Genomic DNA, 18,435 nt, shown 5'->3' on the forward strand with positions numbered 1-18,435 from the left:
TTGTGGAAGGATATTTCTTATCAGAGTCCAGTAGGTCTTTGGTTCTAATGCTACCAAGGAATAAGTCATGATGTTATAGAGGATAAAAATACTGTACATGCATACCAGTTAAAAGATAAAATATCAGATTGAATAGAAAACAAAATGCAACTATATGTACAAGGAATTCTACATAGATGGGTTAAAAATAAAAGGATGGAAAACATATACTATGCAAACACTAACCCAAAGTGGCCTTATTCATATTAGAAATCAGTAGACTTTAAAACAAGGAATATTGCCAGGGATGAAGAGACAGACATTACATAATGATAAAATGTCAGTGCACCAAGAAGCCCTGGCAATCCCAAATGTGAATGTATCTAACAACAGAACTTCAAAGCACCTAAAGCAAAAACTCATAAAGCTGAAAGGATAAATATACAAATCTACTATAATAGTTGGATACTTCAACACTCTTTTCATAGTAATATATAGACCAAGTGGAAAATCAATAAGAATATAGAAGACCTGGGGCCAGGCGCGGTGGCTCATACCTGTAATGCTAGCACTCTGGGAGGCTGAGGTGGGTGGATCGCTCAAGGTTAGGAGTTCGAGACCAGCCTGAGCAAGAGCGAGACCCCGTCTCTACTAAAAAATAGAAAGAAATGATCTGGACAACTAAAAATATATATATAGAGAAAAAATCAGCCGGGCATGGTGGCGCATGCCTGTAGTCCCAGCTACTCGGGAGGCTGAGGCAGGAGGATCGCTTGAGCCCAGGAGTTTGAGGTTGCTGTGAGATAGGTTGACACTATGGCACTTTAGCCGGGGCAACAGAGTGAGACTCTGTCTCAAAAAAAAAAAAAAAAAAAAAAAGAATATAGAAGACCTGAACTGCATTATCACTCAACTTGACCTAGTAGATATTTATGAAATGGTCTGCTGCCCAATAACAGCAGAATACATGTTCTTTTCAAATGTTTGTGAGACATTCACCAAGATAAACCATATTCTGTGCTGTGAAATGTCTTAATAAACCTAAGAGATTTGTTATAAAGTATATGTTCTGACCATAAAGAAATTAAATTAGAAATTAGTAACAGATATCTGGAAAATCACCAAATATTTGGAAATCAGACATAATATACTTCTTATAAACCATGGATCAAAAAAAAATCACAGGGTTAAGTAATTTCCTTTTGAATTGAATGAAATATTCAATATTAATAAAATTTTGAATTGAATGAAAATGAAAACTATACGAAAATTTGCAGGAAGCAGCTGAAATAGTGCTTAGAGCAATTTATAGCATTAAATATTTAGAAAAGAATACAGGTCTAAAATCAATTATTTAAGTTTCTACCTTAAGAAACTAGAAAAAGAAGAGCAAATTAAACCCAAAGCAAATAGAAGGAAGAAAATAAAAATCAGAAAAGCAATAGGAAAAAAAAAAGAAACTAGTAACTGATTTGAAAAGGTTAAAAAAAATTGATAACTCTCTAGCCAGACTGATCAAGCAAGATGGACTAGAAGACACAAATTACCAAAATCAGGTATAAAAGGAAATTGTCCTGGTCAATAACAGAATGACAGGGAATATCATAAACAACTTTATGTCCGTATGTTTAACAACTTAAGTGAAATGGGTAAATTCCTTGAAAGACACATATAACCAAAGTTCATTCAAAAAGAAAGAATCAGAATAGCCCTATATTAACTGAAAAAATTGGATAAATATGCCAATTCTACACAAATTTCATTCTGAAAGTAGAAGAGGAAGAAATACTCACAACTCATGAGTCAGCATTGCCTCAGTATCAATACCATTGCAAGAAAAGAAAACTGTAGATCAGTATTTCTCATGAGTGTAGATGTAGAAATCCTCAACAAAATATTAGCAGTTCTCAACTAATTTTTTCTGTTAATACTTAATGCCTATTTTTAAAAAATGATTATGTTGTCTATAGCACCAAGTAGTAAAACCTTAACAGTCAGAACACAACTAACCATAATCTTCATTCAGATGAACCAGAAACAATGACAGGTCACTAGTAACTAGGGGAGACTTTAACCGTGATATTTTGAGTCCACTTATGGCATATTTCTGCTTGTCTGGTGGTACTTATGCAAAAAAGTCTAATGCAAGCCTTTGGATTTCTTATTACTATTTAAAGAGGTACCTGGAATTGACTGTCCTCTACCAATGTTCTTCCTGGAAAAGATTAATCTGACCCACTTCTTCAGGGTATACATAGCCTGTGCATTCATCTAATAGCTTCATTAGTATTTATTAAAAGTGGTATGGCAAAAAAACAGTCTGTTTCTCTGGGATTTGAGGATCCCTAGATGTTAGCTATGGATCTGGAGGAAGTGATTGCCACACAGCCCAGGGTTCTATTCCAGGGGCGATGTAGTGGGAAACTCAGTCTATTTACTACTCATATATTTTCAGGCCACAAACACACTTCAGACATCAGCTTGAGAATCATCAGGGTCTTGTTTCTTATGGTCGGAGATGAATTAGATGTTCAGTTTAGGGATGGTTAACTCCTCAGGAGCTTTCCATGCTCCTTGTTTTTAAGAAGGTGATACATCCTCTCTCAATGAAAAGTCTTCATAATCAGCAAGTGTCGTGGACTATATACTGTGTTTAGAGGTGTGGATTCCATAGTGGTCAAACAACAAGGAAGCCTCGGGGTCACACACCATCCCCCAGGTCCCAAACCCCACAGAATCCTGACTTTGCCCTCTGCCACTTACCAGCTATGTGCCTAAGTTGTGAGCCTAGAGGAGCCTGGCCTGCCCAGAATCTGAGAGAGGACCACAATGTCTGCAGCACAGCAAGGGAGGGGGCTAGAGCTGCATGACCACGGGCTTGGCAGGCCATGCAAAAGATTTTGGATTTCATTCTGAGTGTGGTGGGCAGCCACTGAAGGGTTTAAATGGGGCGGTGATGTCATCAGGAGGTCACTTTCACCTGGCCCTTCTGGTCTTTGTCAGAGGGCAGTGATGCAAAGTGGGCATATCCTTCTTGTTTGTTTTTTAAATTTTATTTTTAATTATTGTGAGTATGTAATAATTATATAACTTTATAGGGTATGCGTGATGTTTTGATGCAGGCATACAATGTGAATTAATCAAATCAGGGTAATTGTGATATCCATCACCTCAGGCACTTAACATTTCTTTGTGTTAGGAACATTCCAATTCTACTCTTTTAGTTATTTTAAAGTATATCCTAACTTATTATAGTCACTTTGTGCTATCAAATATTGTTCATTCTATCTAACTGTCTAACTATATTTTTCTACCTATTAACCATCCCTACTTTTTCTCTTCCTCTGCATCATCCTTCCCAGCCTCTGGGAACTGTTATTCTGTTCTCTGTCTCCATGAGATCAACTGTTTTTAATATTTAACTATCGCATATTAGAACAGGGCATATCCTTCTTGTAACCAGACTTATGCAAACTCTTCTAGGTCCATGTGTTCCATGCCTTTCCCTGACACTTACAGAAGCGGCGAGCATGGCCCTGCCTCTTACCCTTCACAGGCTGGAACTGAAGCCCAAGGTGGTCAGCCAACAGCATGACATTGCTTTGAAAGATTTTATTCTATGTAAATATTTTAAATGACCTTGCTTCCCACTCTGTCATATACATGCTTGATTTAACACAGAAACAAGTTTCCTCTAAATCCAATATCTATTCCCATTTGACAGATGGAGAATCCAAGGCTTAGAGAGGTAAAGTGTTTTGTTCAAGGTCACAGAGCGAGTAGGTGGTGACACCAGGTTTGGAACGCAGGCAGTCTGATTACTTAGTCTTTGCTCTTACTAATTCCATTCTTCACTATTGTATACACACAGTGCTTAGAGCAGTGCCCAGCAGGTGCTCAGTTAGTCTGTATTGGATGACTTCTGTTGGGGAGGTCTGGCATCTGGTGCTAGGAGTACAACCCTGTGCACCTGATCAGGACCATGTGCGGGTGCTGGGAGGCTGAGCAGAATCCATGCTCCCTGGTGTTCTGCATATATCGGAAGAACTGCTCTCTCCCTCCTGTGTGTCTTTTGCACCTTGTACTACCAGCCCTCGGACGAACCAGTAATTGTGGCCTACTCTTCTGTGTCTCCTGGTTTATGGTGACCTCTGGAGGGTGGGTCATATGTCAAGCTCACCTCCTCCTTTGCGAGGCCTGACCTCACTAGTACACGGGAAATGTGACCAACTGAACAGTGGGGTTGTGGAGGTCGGTCCAAGTCTTGAGCCAGAGAATTCCAAGGCAGGGCTCCTCTACGTGCCTTGGGCAGGGCCAGGCCCATCCTTGAACATGAATGAGAACCCAGGCCCAGGCAGAGCTGAGGCAATCTCATGGCCACAGGGAGCAAGTCAGTCTGTGGGGCCACCCTGCTGCTCTGGGGTCTCCCGTGCTGCCCAGGGAGGCCCAGACCCAGAAGAGCACTCGAGGTGACCAGTAGACCCCAGGGAAAGGGAGGTGCAGAAAGCATGGGGATGGGGCATGGAAAGCGAGGGAGAAGTGAGGTAGAAGGGTGAATTCTGTGTTAATTTTCTGGGTATACTTGGCCATTGAGTGGAAATGGTCTGTGTTCTGGAAAATAGAGTCTGTAAATGGCAGGAAATAGAGATCTGGAGAGAGGGAGGGTGGTGGCTGAGGGTGCAAATCTGGACACCTTCTCCACAACTCACGTACCCATCTCTCTGCCACCTGTGACAGGCCAGATGCGTATGAAACTTTCTTTATACTGTTGGAGGTGAAGCCTGTGTCCTAAAGGAAGTGGGTACATGTTAGTGACCCATCCAGTGGGAGTTCTGTTACCACTCATATCTACTCTGTGCTTTTACCATCTGTTGAGCCAGTTTAATTAATTTTATATGTTGTATTCTTTATTTCAGAAAAACTTTACAACTCCAGTGGACGAGATTTAAGAAGGGCCCTTTTCTCCCTGAAGCAGATATTTCAGGTAAAGAGGGGAAAAATAAAAAGACTCTTGGGTCCTGTTTTTACTTTGCTATTTAATTAGATACACACAAACTTATTATAAAAGGGAATGTCTCTTTAGATTATAATATAAATTAGGTCAGACTATCAGGTGAGTGTATTTTTTATCATATCAGATATTTCAAACATAATCAAAAGTAAAGAAAATTTCATCACATTATAACATTTTCCATATTCACTTCCAGTTTCTTTTTTTTTTTAAAAAAAGAAAAGCCTGTTACAGATATAATTAAAGATCTGTGTTCTTCTGCCCAGTACCAACCAACCTCTCCCCACCCCACTCTCAGATTCCCTCTCTACTGCTTGTCGAATTTGGAATTCATCATGCACATGCGTGTTTCCATCCTAATGATAGATATTCACCAGCAATGTGTGATATTCTTTTGTGTTTATGTGTATATGTGATGATATTGTGTGTATCCTGCTTCGGCTTACTTAGAGTGGGATAGATGTAGGTGTGACTAGTTCTGATTGACGATTGCATTGTGTGAATAAAGCACAGTTTTGTTCATTCTTCTATTGGCGGATGGTTTGGTTAATTTCCAGGATTTTGCTATAACAAACCACACTATTGTGGATGTGCCCCCTCGTACAGCTGTGCAAATCTCTCTCTTGGATTCTGTCTTACCCGTCTAAGCCTTCCCTCCATCACTACCCTGAGAAAGTCACCAGCATAGTGAAGAGGGCTAGGACAGGTGTGCAGCAAGCTCCAAGACTGTCACTCTTGTGAGACTGCAGAGGGCAGGGCCAGGAGATGGCTCGGGGAGAAGATGGCCTTTGCATTAGGTTTGCGACTATCTAGGTTCATTGTTCCTTTCTGTGATGATTTTTGATTCAAGAGTATATTCTACCTTTCCTCAGTTCTCAAGTTATCTGCATTCTTAAAATATTTTGTCAGTGATAATGCTAGCCAAGTGGGATTCTACCTGTCTGAGAGACAGTCGGCAAAAAGGTAGGCCAAAAATCCATCCCATTTGGATGTTCTCAACTTATTCTTCCTTCAGTTTGTTCAATTATGCCATCATCTTTTTTCCCAGAACAAAGTCTTTTCTCCTTGTTGACATTTCTGGAGATGAGTCTCCTTTTATCTTCTTCTGACAGCCATGAGTTTGTCCCTGGTGTACCTTTGCTCTGTCATGCTGCAAATCTCAGAAACGCCTTGAGGTTTAGAGGTCTGCCTTGGTCAGGCCTGTCCTGCTCACTCCTGGTAAATTGCAGCAGTGGTCCATGGCACCACCTGCATTTGGTCCTCCCCAACTTTGTCCATTCTTAGCTTCCCCCTAGAGACAGCTGAGGGAGTTACTGTCTTGCTGGTTCCATGTTGCCTTCTGGGCTACATTTCAATTTCTCCATATAACATTGAAGTCCTTCTTGATCTGGCCCCTGCTGCCCACCTCTGTCCTTGGCTATGTGCTACGTTTCTCCTGCAGTTATACACCAAGAGCGAGGCATGCCCTCTTTCTTCTGCACCTTTGTCCCTGGACCTATAGCTCCTATCCCAGAATGTTTTGCCACCCCACACCTACTCTCCATATCTCTGTTTTTCTCCTGGTATTTTCTCCTGCCAGGGATCCTCTCCCAAAATGACACTTCATCCTAGTCAGGGTCCCTCCAATTATTTTTAAAAGTAGCCTGTGCTTACGTCTAGTACAGGCTGAGCATCCCTAATTCAAAAATCCAAAATTCAAAATGCTCCAAAACATGAAATTTTTGAATGTCCACATGATGCCACAAGTGGGAAATTCCACACCTGACCTCATGATAGGTGGCAACCAAAATGCAAGTGCCCAACACATGGTTTATTCAGTGTCCCCAAGGAAGAAAGACCCCAAACCCCTTCAGCTGGGCTATATCTTTTTCAGATTTCTCCATGCAAGCACGGCCATGCAGGGTGATAAAATGGACCTGTGCAGGTCGGATACACCAACAGAAGGTTCCTTACAGTTGCCCCACATGGGACCAAGAGCTGCATGCATTACTCACTGTGCTTTTTTGCTTATTCTCTGCTCTTTGGTGTAAAGATATTGTTGAAAATGTCAAAAAAAAAAAAAAAAAAAGGCCTGTAAATTCCCCTATGGGTAATAGTAATAAGAAAAAGAGGAAGCATTTACATTTATTTGTAGTACAGAATGCTAGCTTGTTGGAGAAAATGGACAGCAGTGTCTGTGAAGCATCCTGCAGAAAAGCATGGTGTTGGAATGCCTACCATATGTGACCTGAAGAAACAAGAGGATAAACTGTTGAAGTTCTGTGCTGAAAGGGATGAATGGAACTTAATGAAAAATAGAAAAACACTGCATAAAACTAAAAATGAAGATCTCAATCATGTATTGAAAGAGTGGATCTGTCAGCATTGTGGTGAATACATGCTGCGTAATGGTATTCTGGTCATGAAACAAGCAAAGATTTATCATGAACTGAAAATTGAATTGAATATTCAATAGGCTGGTTGAAAAAATTTAAGAAAAGACATTATTTTTTAAAGATTTGTGATGATAAAACATCTGCTGATCGCAAAGCAGAGGAGAAATTCATTGACAGGTTTTCCAAGGTCACTGCTGATGAAAATCTCATGCCAGAACAAGTCCATCATGCTAATGAAACATTACTATTTTGACATATATAGCTCCAGAAAGACACTGACTGCAACTGATGAGACAGCCCCTCCGGGAATTAAGGATGCCAAGGACAGAACAACTGTGTTAGGATGTGCTAATGCAGCAAACATGCATAAGCGTAAATTTGATGCGGTAAGCTAAAGCTTGCATCCTTGCTGAGTGAATTTTAAGGAGTGAATTTCTTACTAGTCCATTATTCTAACAAAAAGGCACGGATCACCGGAGACATCTTTTCTGATTGGTTTTACAAATATTTTGTGCCAGAGGTTCATGCTCACTTCAGGGAAGCTGGACTGAATAAAGACTGCAAGATTTTGCTATTCCTTGACAACTATTCTGCTCATCCTTCAGCTGAAATTCTTATGAAAAATAATGTGTATGCCATGTACTTTCCCCAAATATGACTTCATTAATTCAGCCATGTGATCAGGTTATCCTTAGATCAATGAAGAGTAACTAATAAAAACACTTTCTTGAACAGCATGCTAGCAGCAGTGAGCAGAAGCATGAATGTGGGAGGTTTTCAAAACGAGTTTAGTATGCAGGATATCATGTATGTTGCCAACACTTGGAACACAGTGACTGGAGACACGGTTGCACACGCCTGGAACAGGCTCTGGCCTGTGATTGTGTTCAGCGACGATGATGAACAAGGTGGTGACTTTGAAGGATTTTGTATGTCAAGTGAGGAAAAAAAGGATGTCTGATCTCCTTACATAGGCAAACCATACCCTCAGAGTTCTTCAGTAAACCAGAAGAAGTGGACATCACAGAAGTTTTTAACTTCAATAATGAAGCTCCAATTGTTGATTCATTGACTGATGAAAGAGCAGAAATGGTTCTGAATCAAGATGATTGTGGTAATAGTGATAATGAAGATGATGTTGTTTCCATTGCAGAAAAAATGCCTATAGACAACGTGGTGAAAATGTGTAAGGGGCTTATTGAAGGACTGGAGCAGCATGCATTTATAACAGAACAAGAAATCATGTCAGTTTATACAATGAAACAGAGACTCCTAGGACAAAAGCTGTTGTTCATGAGGCAGATAACTTTGTATGAAACATTTGAAAAAGCCACCCAGCAGAATGCCTTCTCATCCTTAAAGGACCCACTTCCTGGTTCCTCAACCACTTCTGATGTTTCTTCTTACCTAGAAAAATAAATTACAGTGTACAGTAACCTTTAATCACAGCATCGAGACCGAAAGCCTGCTATTGTTTGCTGCTGCTGTTGTTTAACAGCAGATACACGTATTCTGGTGATGCTGCTGTGCAGCTTAGTTATCCTGAGCACGTTACTTTTTCACCGTCTTAATGGTATGTCATATTTCTTACTGTTAAGTACTTATGTGTGAATAAGTGTGAGAAAATGATTGCTTATCAGTAGCATGTGAATTTAGAGGCAGGAATGATGGTGACAACCACAGATTGTCCACATGGATGGCTGAGATAGTGACACCTTTGCTTCCTGGTGGTTCAGTGTACACAGACTGTTTCATGCACAAAATTATTAAAAATATTATATAAAATTACCTTCAGCTTATGTGTAAGAGGTATATATGAACCATAAGTGAATTTCATGTTTAGACTCGGGTCCCATCTCATTATGCATATGCACAGTTCCCAAAATCCGAAAAAATCTGAAATCCAAAACACTTCTGGTCCCAAGCATGCTGGATAGGTGATACTCAACCTGTATAGAAATTAAGGTGCTGCAGGACACGACACCTGTCTAGTCTAGAAGTCTGTGCGCCCACTGGATTTCAGCGCCTGGTCTTTGGTGCCTAGCTTAGTGTCTGGTACCACCTCAATAAGTGAATAGACCGGGGGCATTAAGTTGTCTTCTCGCAGATGTCTCTGTCCTCAGTCTTTCTTGTCTCTTAGTAAATGCTGTAGTAATTGTCTGAAAGCTCCACTTCCAGTGTATCCATCCATGTCTTTCTCTTACTTAGCTGAACAAAACACAACTTCTTCACCTTCCATTTTGTCTCCTCTGGAGCTCAGATCCCCGATTGCCGCTAGCCTGGCCTCTGTGCCTAAGAGGGCCACATCCATGGTGCACCTCATCCCACCTCATTTAGTCCCTCAACCTGCCTCCTGTCTCCATCATTTGGCTTTGACTTCTTTCACATCTGATTGAGTATCCAGTTGGTGGCAGAACGACACAGATAGGAGTTATTCCAACTGGCTTTAAAACACTGTAATTTGTGCTCGTTTGGTAGGATATACCCTTAGAACAAACAGAGCCACCAAAGTCCCCAACAACAGCAAAACTGTTTACAATAATTGTATTTGTGGTGCTAGTGTTGGTATTAATATTCTGTGACTGTGTGTGTGTGTGTGTGTGTGTGTGTGTGTGTGTGTGTGTATGTCTATGAGGGGGGGAGAGATTGTAATTCTGTCACTCTTAGAAATCTTAAAAATTAGGATTCTTGAGTTAAAAAATTCTATATTCCTGAATTTAATTGGAAGTATCATAATGAACCCATGGCATATATTATCCTAAACAAACAAGAAAATAAGCATATTTTTAGTTTGTTTATTGAAAAGAACTAGAAGTGATAATCATTTAGTCAGCAAAAAGCACTGCCAGCAATGAGAACTATGGTCTAAAACACCAAAAGGACCAGAGCTCCTTGGAGAAGTGGCTGATTTCAAGTCTGGAGTAGGAAATGTGATAAACTTGGAACATCTTATACAGAGAGCAAGAAAGCTATCAAATACTACTAGGATTATTGCCAAAAGAAGCAAATTGAAGTTTCCCACAACTGGCTGGCCAGTGATGGGACAGTTAGCATCAATAAGGGTGATAATTGCCATTGATTGAAACATGTAAGTTTGAATTGATGAGTTTATAATGCTACTAAAAAATGTTAATACAAGGGATTGGCAAAAAGAATAGGCAAAAGATGCTAGTTAACTAGCTCATTATGGGAAAATGCTAGTATCCAGCTCACTATTTTGAAAATGATTAAGTTTTAGAATCTTACATTTATTTTGCCTTTTCATATATGAACTTTAGGATAATCAAACAGTAGTTGAGAGGAGGTCTTATCTGTAGGGATATTCTAACTAGTAAATGAAAAAGGAGTAATAGCATTAGAATATTACCACTTTGCAGCCCCTAATGAATTGATGGCTCTATGTGCTGAGCACCAGGAGCTGCTGACCTGATGGAAATGAGATACAGCCTGGTATCACATGCCTCCCTGTGGACATACAAACTACCACTGAGGATGTAGTCACGGCAACAAAATCAACCCTGGATCTGGTCATGGGTCTATATGCAGTGACCAATTTATAAGAGATCTAGGACAGAGGCACAGGCACACAGCACCACAGGGATGTAACCAACAAAATCCAGACTGTGGGCTACTCTTCAGGACAAATGACCTCGTTTCTTCAACATACAGATTTCAAGGGAAAAAAAAAATAGAGAAAACCTATGAATTAAAAGATGTTTGAGTTATAGCAACTTATTGTCATGAATGGCTCTTATTTGGATCCTAATACAAACTATGAAAAACAGTATTTATGAAACAATTGGAAATTTGGTCACTGACTGGACATTTGGTAATATTTAAAAAGTATTATTATTTGAGACAGTCTTGCTCTGTTGCCTGGGCTAGAGTGCTGTATTGTCAGCCTAGCTCACAGCAACCTCAAACTCCTGGGCTCAAGCGATCCTCCTGCCTCAACCTCCTGAGTAGCTGGGACTACAGGTGCTCACCATGACACCCAGCTAATTTTTTGTTTCTATTTTTAGTTCCCTGGCTAATTTTTTCTATTTTTAGTAGAGAAAGGGTCTCACTCTTGCTTAGGCTGGTCTCAAACTCCTGACCTTAAGTAATCCTCCCGCCTCAGCCTCCTGGAGTGCTAGGGTTACAGGCGTGAGCCACTGTGCCTGGCCAAGTATTAATTTTTTATTGTTAGTACATATTGGAATATTTATGGATTAAATGATGTGATGACTGGGATTTGCTTCAGATTAATATGGCTGGGGAGAAGGTGGTAAGATACATGGAACGGGATTCATATCAGCTGATTGGCACCTGGGGTTCACTAGACTATTCTGTCGTCTTTTGTGTATGTTCGACGTTCTCTAAATTGAAAAAGTTAATAAAATAAACATGCTTAGACTCTTGTTGCACGTCCCTTCAATCAAGTTCACTCCATGGTATATGTTCTCTGAATTCCCAGGGCCGTCATTTCTATTTATTCATTATACAAATATTTTTGAGCAGCCTGGTTGGCACTGTGTAGGCAAGGAGGAAGGCGCTTGTTACAAGAAGTTTATAGTCTGTTTGGAAGACCACACACATATGCACAAAACAGCCCTCAGCCACGGCAGCAATGCACGGGGGATTAGCTGGATTACACAGGCAGCGAGCTGTCTGGGGCATAGATCACCGCCTTCCACACCATGGATCGGTATCTCCATCATCTCTTGTATTTTCTAGGTGTGGAGGCCTAGACTGTAATGGCCTAAAAAAAACAGAGCCATTAATCATCTAGATTGACTTGAATAATCCTTGAGCAATACTTATTAAAAAAAATAAAGGTTGACCAATTTCTATAACTAATATTATAGAAAATTCTGAAATGAAGCAATCAGCACTTAATCAGCTAGTGTATTAACATTTTGATTACATTCTAGTCTGAAACCAGTATTTTAGAAATCATGTATTAATGCCTACATATTTTAGGGTATATGTTTACAATCTAGTACATTGCCAATGGTGGAAGATTTTCTCCACATTTATTATCCATAAATTTCTCTTTCGTAAGTGCCTTATCTGCATAACGTGCATAAATTTTAAAGTTCTGAATTATTTTTATAAACACTGTCTCGCCTGTCCAGTGTTTTTTCCAAGTGCCTTTGCCAGACAGTCAATCCTCTGGTATATTAATATTAGTGATTAGCTTGAGTGGTTTCTTGAGAGCTTGTTCTCACTTTTTCACCATGAAGTCATGTGTGAATCTAGTTTTAGTTAAAGTAATAAACATTTGTTACATGCTTGGAAAAACTTTCTGACTAGACATGAGCTCATCTGAATGTTCACTTTTCACATATGCTGGTGGAAAAGGATATGGATGGAGAGAGAATTATTTTTTTATTTCCTTTATACATATGAGTGTAAAGTAATTTTCCAAAAACTCATGATATTGTCCCATTTTCTCTTTCTTCCAAAGCCATGATTATCTTAAAGTCTGAGTTAACACAGCTGTCTTTCATTACGTTCAGGGCGCAAGCATCACTCACCCAGCCTCCCCCGGAGCCGGCTCTGACCCTGAGGAGTGCTTTCTTGGTTCAAAGGGAGCCTTCGCTGAGCCTGTCCACATGTACCTTGTCCCCCGTCCATGTAATTGGAAAATGCCGTAAAATCAAAATAAGGGGCTGATTTCATGTAGGGACAGAATTATGCCAGTTCATCTACATTAGTTTTCTCTCTTGGAGATAAACCATGGTTGCTGACTATTCCTATAATAATAACCTTTCATTATTCCATTAAGCTTTCTACTGTTTACATCACTGAGGTTTTTTATTTTTGCTCTGTTGTGATAATTGAAGATGAATGTTCCAGCCGTATCCTAATTCCATTTGAGATGAGGCACTGTCCAATTGAGGAAATCTATCAATCTCAATTGAGGAAAAGAGTGGTGGAGAAATCCCTCTCGTAAGAGCTCCACTGAACTTGGTGCACAGAGAAGTGCCTGGGTTTGCGGGCTGGATGGACGTAGTTAAATTATCTTGGCCACTTTTTTTTCTGTTTGTTGGCTACTCTTGAGTCTTGGTGTCTTCATCTGTAAAGAGAAGGTAACATTAGATCAGTGGTTCTTGGGCTGCCCTTTAGGGTTTCCTGGGGAATGTAGTAACAAGAGCCTCGGTCCCACCCCAGAAATTCTGATTAAATCCGTCTGGGTAGGGTCCTGCTTCCTGTTTCTTTTTAAGCCTTCCCCAGATGATGCTAATGTGAAGGAGTCAGAGCGAGAACATCTGAGCACTTGGGAATCACCTGGAGGGCTTGTTAAGCATGTGCTGGGCCTCACCGTATAGCTTCCTATTCGGTAGGTCAGGGGCGGGGCCTAACAAGTGCCCAGGTGATGCTCTTCCTGCTTGTTTCTGCAGTTGATAGGTCTGGAGACCTCTCTTTAAGAACCACCGGATTAGATGACCCCGGAGACTTCCGGGGTCATTCTATGATGGGGTCTGCAAGCCTACCTAGGGGGTGCGCTGCTTCCTTGCTTGTCCTGCAAGCAGCACGGCACTGGAGCTTGGAGCAGCTGCTTCCTTACGTTCTCAGAGAGCCTTTGCAGGACCGTTTTTGCAACCACTATCCTCGAGGACTGTCTTTGGAACACAGGAATGGCTTTGAGTCCTTCACTGCAATCAAATGTTTCCTGTAGTTAAAAAACAGCCAGTTTCATGTGGCCCCTACCCGTTGGGACCTGTGGGGGAATGGAGCCTGGTAATTTTTGAAGAATGAAAAACAGAATACTGTAAATATTTCTGACCGTTGGGAGATTCATTTGCCTTATCTTTATTAGATTGCCCAGAAGGCAATAATTGGTCCTTGGCAAACCATGATGTGAAGACTGGTAAAATTCCTCTGGCAACGGTGAAGATGCTTCATTTGAATAGAGCAGAGCAGTCTTTAGGGGCCATTCTGGCTTCAAAGGCTTACATGTAGTTTTAACAGCTGGGGTGGAAGATGGACTGGGACAGTATTTGAAGTCTTTTTTTTTTTTTTTTCTTCCCTGCCAGGATGACAAGGATTTGGTGCATGAGTTTGTGGTGGCTGAAGGTCTGACGTGTTTGATCAAGGTGGGAGCGGAGGCCGATCAGAACCACCAGAACTACATCCTGAGGGGTAAGTCGTGACCGAGCACGCAGCCCCCCAGCTGCAGGGGAGGTCTGGGTTCACCTCCAGGAACTTAAATACTGAGAGCTTTTTAAAAGACTTGGATTGGTGGATGAGGCGGTACAAAAACCCTGTGGTTAAGACATCTTTATCAGGTTTTATCAATTCCTAGTAGTTAGTGACTGAGTTAATGTTACTTTCACCTGGAGTTAAGAAACCAGAACACACTACTTACTGGGTTCTTTATAATCTTTTGTATTTGGTGAGGAAGAGACACACTAAATGGGCTCGGGTAGCGCCTGCGTCTCAGCAGAAAGCTGCCCCAAACCAAAAATGGCTCTGGGAAAAAAAATATTTTCTCCAACTTGAGTTATCACCTGGAGCTCTTGTCAGAAGTGCACATTCCGACCTTGTCCTCCTGTTTCTGATTCGGTAGGTCTGGAGTGGGTTCAAGAATTTGCGTTTTAAAGAGTGATTCTGAAAGCTGCGTCTGTAATTTCATTTATAAAGCGATGCACGTGTGGAGTCTGAAGCACTGATTCCTGTTCCAGTTCATAAAGTTAATGGTCTTTTTATAGATGTAGATTTCGTGTGCACCTTCATATAAATAATTTTACTTGATCCTGTTATACAAAAAAAACAACCTGTGAATAGGCAGGGCAGGAATTATTAGGTTGGATCATATGAAATTGTTGCTATCGACAGTTTTGAACTATAAAAGGAGAAATTTGATATAGTTCAATATTATCTCCATTTTGCAGTTGGAAAAAATTAAGGCTCAAGTCGAGTGCTTTACCTTATAAAGTTACTTCCCCAGCGCGCAGGCAGCGGCTGTGCCCAGGCACTGGGGCGTGTCGAGACTGGTCAGGGTTCTGCTCTCCCCTCCTCGTCTGTGCCTGTGACCTCACAGACGGCACGCTCTGTGTTCATACAAGGAAAAAACCCCCTTTTCCCTTCGATGAAGGAAAAGTACATGAAAGGTGATTTACTATAAAATGTCGATGGTTCGAGTTGAATGAGACAGGCAAACTGAAACAGTCATTTTGGCTGTTTTGTTGTGCATGGAGAATGATTCCTCATGTTCTGTGCTGTTATCCAGTGCATCAGAACTCCGCGGCCTTCCCCCTTCCCCTTCTCCTGCAACAAAACGAAAAAGAGAAAACTTAGGGCTCGTTTAAAAAAAAAAATAAAAATTTAAAGGTGTTTTTTTTTTCCCAAATCAGTGTTGTTTTTGTTCGTTTTGATAAATGCCAACTGTGCATGTGGGAGGAAGGTGCCTCAGCCCACTTTTGCTGTGCCGTGTTCTCGGTGGTGTTTGTGAGGCTGGGGTCAGTTCCTTTTGTCCCCATTGAGGCTTTCCCTGAGCTTGTAGTAGATCCCCAATTGCCAGTTGTCAGTAGAGATGCTTTATTGATGAATTTTATGACTTCTGTCCTTATATAATTCAAGCATTGATATGAAAGCTGTTATGGTATGTGTAGACAAATGAACCACAAACTCTGTCTTGCTGCCTTGCAGCCAAATGTAGCCATCTTTCTGTGTCTAAAAAGACCGGTGCAGGTTTGGATGCTCATCCTCGTATTTCTGTTCACATTGGTCCAACACCTAGAATAGAGGAAGGCACAGAAATAAGGGTGGGAGAACTTCCTCTAGTTTATTTTCCAGGTATAATATGGACACCTACATATTGAACCACGTGGCAAGACATATACCTAAGATTGCCTAATTCTGAATAGTGGTTCCACATGGACAATATATTTTTTGTTAATGTTTAAAGCATACATCATTTTAACTTTACTAAAAAATGCCACCCCCAACAACAGAGACACATGTCTATGGAACTAATGTTATAACCATCTACATGTTTATTTTTCTGACTATTATCTAGAAGCGTATGTGTGCATTTCTGTAGAGTGATCATTGGTATAAGCATCTACATTTATCTACATGCAAGCATGGGCAAGGGGTTGGCTCTGCCAGCTGTGGTCAGCCCCTTTTATCAGGAAGGCAAAAATTGTGTCAGAATCTGCCCCTTCCCCAGACCTCCCGTGGATTAGAACTGGAACACATGACCCTCTGTAGCTGCAAGGGAGACTGGCAAAGTTGAGGGTTTGGCTTCCTAGACTCCACAGGGGAGACAGCAAAGACAGATGTGGGCTTTGGGCTTGAGTTCTAGCCACACAGAGGAAGTTAGGAACAGAAAACTCAACAAAGCTTAGAAAGCCCCTCCTAGCAAGCAGCAGTGAGTGCCTTCCCACCCATGGCCTGCGAGCTACTGAGGGAACCCTTGTATAGGACAAGTTACACTCGCTGGCCACATAAGGTCCCAATGGTGAATGGTGTGAATTGGACTTCCTGGCAATGAAAATGGTGTTGACATAGGGAACTTCATCCACGCTCTCTACCTTAGTGAACGTTTGTCATGAAGCTTGCAATGGCTTAATTTGCAGTGTTCTCACCTGTACTAGAAAGATGCCAAAGGCAGTTTCTGCATGTTTAAGCATCAGAATACCCACTCTTGACCAGGCAGAGCCCCGTCAACCACCTGCTGCTTCTCTGTCTGTGTAGAAAATGCCAGTGAGGTGAGACCCTGGCTTCAGGCAGCTCTTCCAAAAACGTGAGGAGGCCCCACGTTTCTGTTATCACCACCAGGTCCTTGCCTTCATGTTTTGCTTTCCAGTAGTGTCCATTTACTGGAGACCAGAAGGTTCACCAGGTGGAAAATGAGCAAGCGCTCGCTGCCATTCACGTTACGGCAAGATGTTCTGCTTTCCACAGAATGGAGGTGCTGTGTGCCTGCCCCCTGCCAGCTAAGTCTCAGAAGACCTGGGTAACCAGGGCGCTGTGCCCAGCCATCGCACATTTTGATGTACCTGACTGAAGCCCCCACCTGGAAAGTAAATTCCAAGGGATGTAAATGACAGATTGCTTGGGGTGTGACTCTTGTGTTTTTATACAAAGAAGCTGTCATTTTTCCTAGCCCATACATTGAGTCATCCTTTCGTCGCTTTGAAGAATTTCTCATGTGGACTTTTTTTAAGTTGCATTCAGCTGACGGCAGCCACTGGACATTTGCAGTGAAGAACAGCCTATGAATTGCTTTTTTATTGGTCCAGCCATGTTTTACCATGTTATCTTGGGTAGGGCCTGGCGAGGCCAGATGCAGATGGAGAGAGAGAGACTGGAAAAGGCTTTGCAGTTTTGTCACTCACAGCCCCCCACACGGGCCACTCGGGAAGCACAGGGGTGGGTGAGGAGGCAGAGGGAAGGGGGCCTGTGGTGGACGCCTGCATTGTGCTTTCGAAGGGCACGTGGGCGGGGCGGGCAAGTGGGCTCAGGACTGACTCTGGGGCACAGGATGTCTGTGGAGCGGTTGGTCCCGTCTAGGGGTGTGAGGGCCCAATGTGGGAGAGGGTTGTGGTGTGGACTTAATGTGCTGCTGGACAAGGGGAACTGACCGGCCTCTAGCCAGGGCCTCCAAACTGGGTCAAGACAGCGTTTAAAAACTACATTGCCAGTGGTAAGGTGGGCGGGCTGGCTGAGTGTCTGGAGGAGTGTGCCCTTCATACAATCGCCTCCGGAGCTCTGTGGGAGTCCCACAGACCCAAAGGAAACGAGCATGGGGAGAACCCAGCGCTTATCCACATATGCTTTTAGAACTTTTAATTTATCTTTATTTTTTAACTCAGTGCTCTGTCAGCTTTTTTTTTTTTTTTTTTTTTAAGGCCCAGGCATCCTTTGCTTTCACATGCTGATGTATCTGCTGAGAGGTAAAGATAGGTTTGAGTTACAGTGTAGCCAAGCGCTCTCCAGAAACGTGAGCAGGCTGCTGGGAAGAGGTCTTAACTGCACAACACGCAGGAATAATATTTATCTGACTTATTATTCTTGGATGGTTATAGCTAATGATCTAAAGTTTTTCAGGATGGCCTGTATTTAATAGAAATCTAC

At 41.7% G+C, this 18,435-nt stretch overlaps 1 protein-coding gene across 3 annotated transcripts in view; it reads left to right on the forward strand.

The window, feature by feature from the left end:
- The window catches only part of FHOD3 (formin homology 2 domain containing 3), a 447,358-nt gene that overhangs the window by 183,774 nt on the left and 245,149 nt on the right, over nt 1-18,435 (forward strand). For all 3 annotated transcript variants that reach the window (XM_012656604.1, XM_012656605.1, XM_012656603.1), the window contains exons 4-5: nt 4,896-4,963; nt 14,388-14,493. In XM_012656604.1, coding sequence (XP_012512058.1) covers nt 4,896-4,963; nt 14,388-14,493 — 174 coding nt within the window. The remainder of the gene's footprint in view (nt 1-4,895; nt 4,964-14,387; nt 14,494-18,435) is intronic.

This window comes from Propithecus coquereli, unplaced genomic scaffold, assembly GCF_000956105.1.
Source record: "Propithecus coquereli isolate 6110/MARCELLA unplaced genomic scaffold, Pcoq_1.0 Scaffold51, whole genome shotgun sequence".
Taxonomy (NCBI): domain Eukaryota; kingdom Metazoa; phylum Chordata; class Mammalia; order Primates; family Indriidae; genus Propithecus; species Propithecus coquereli.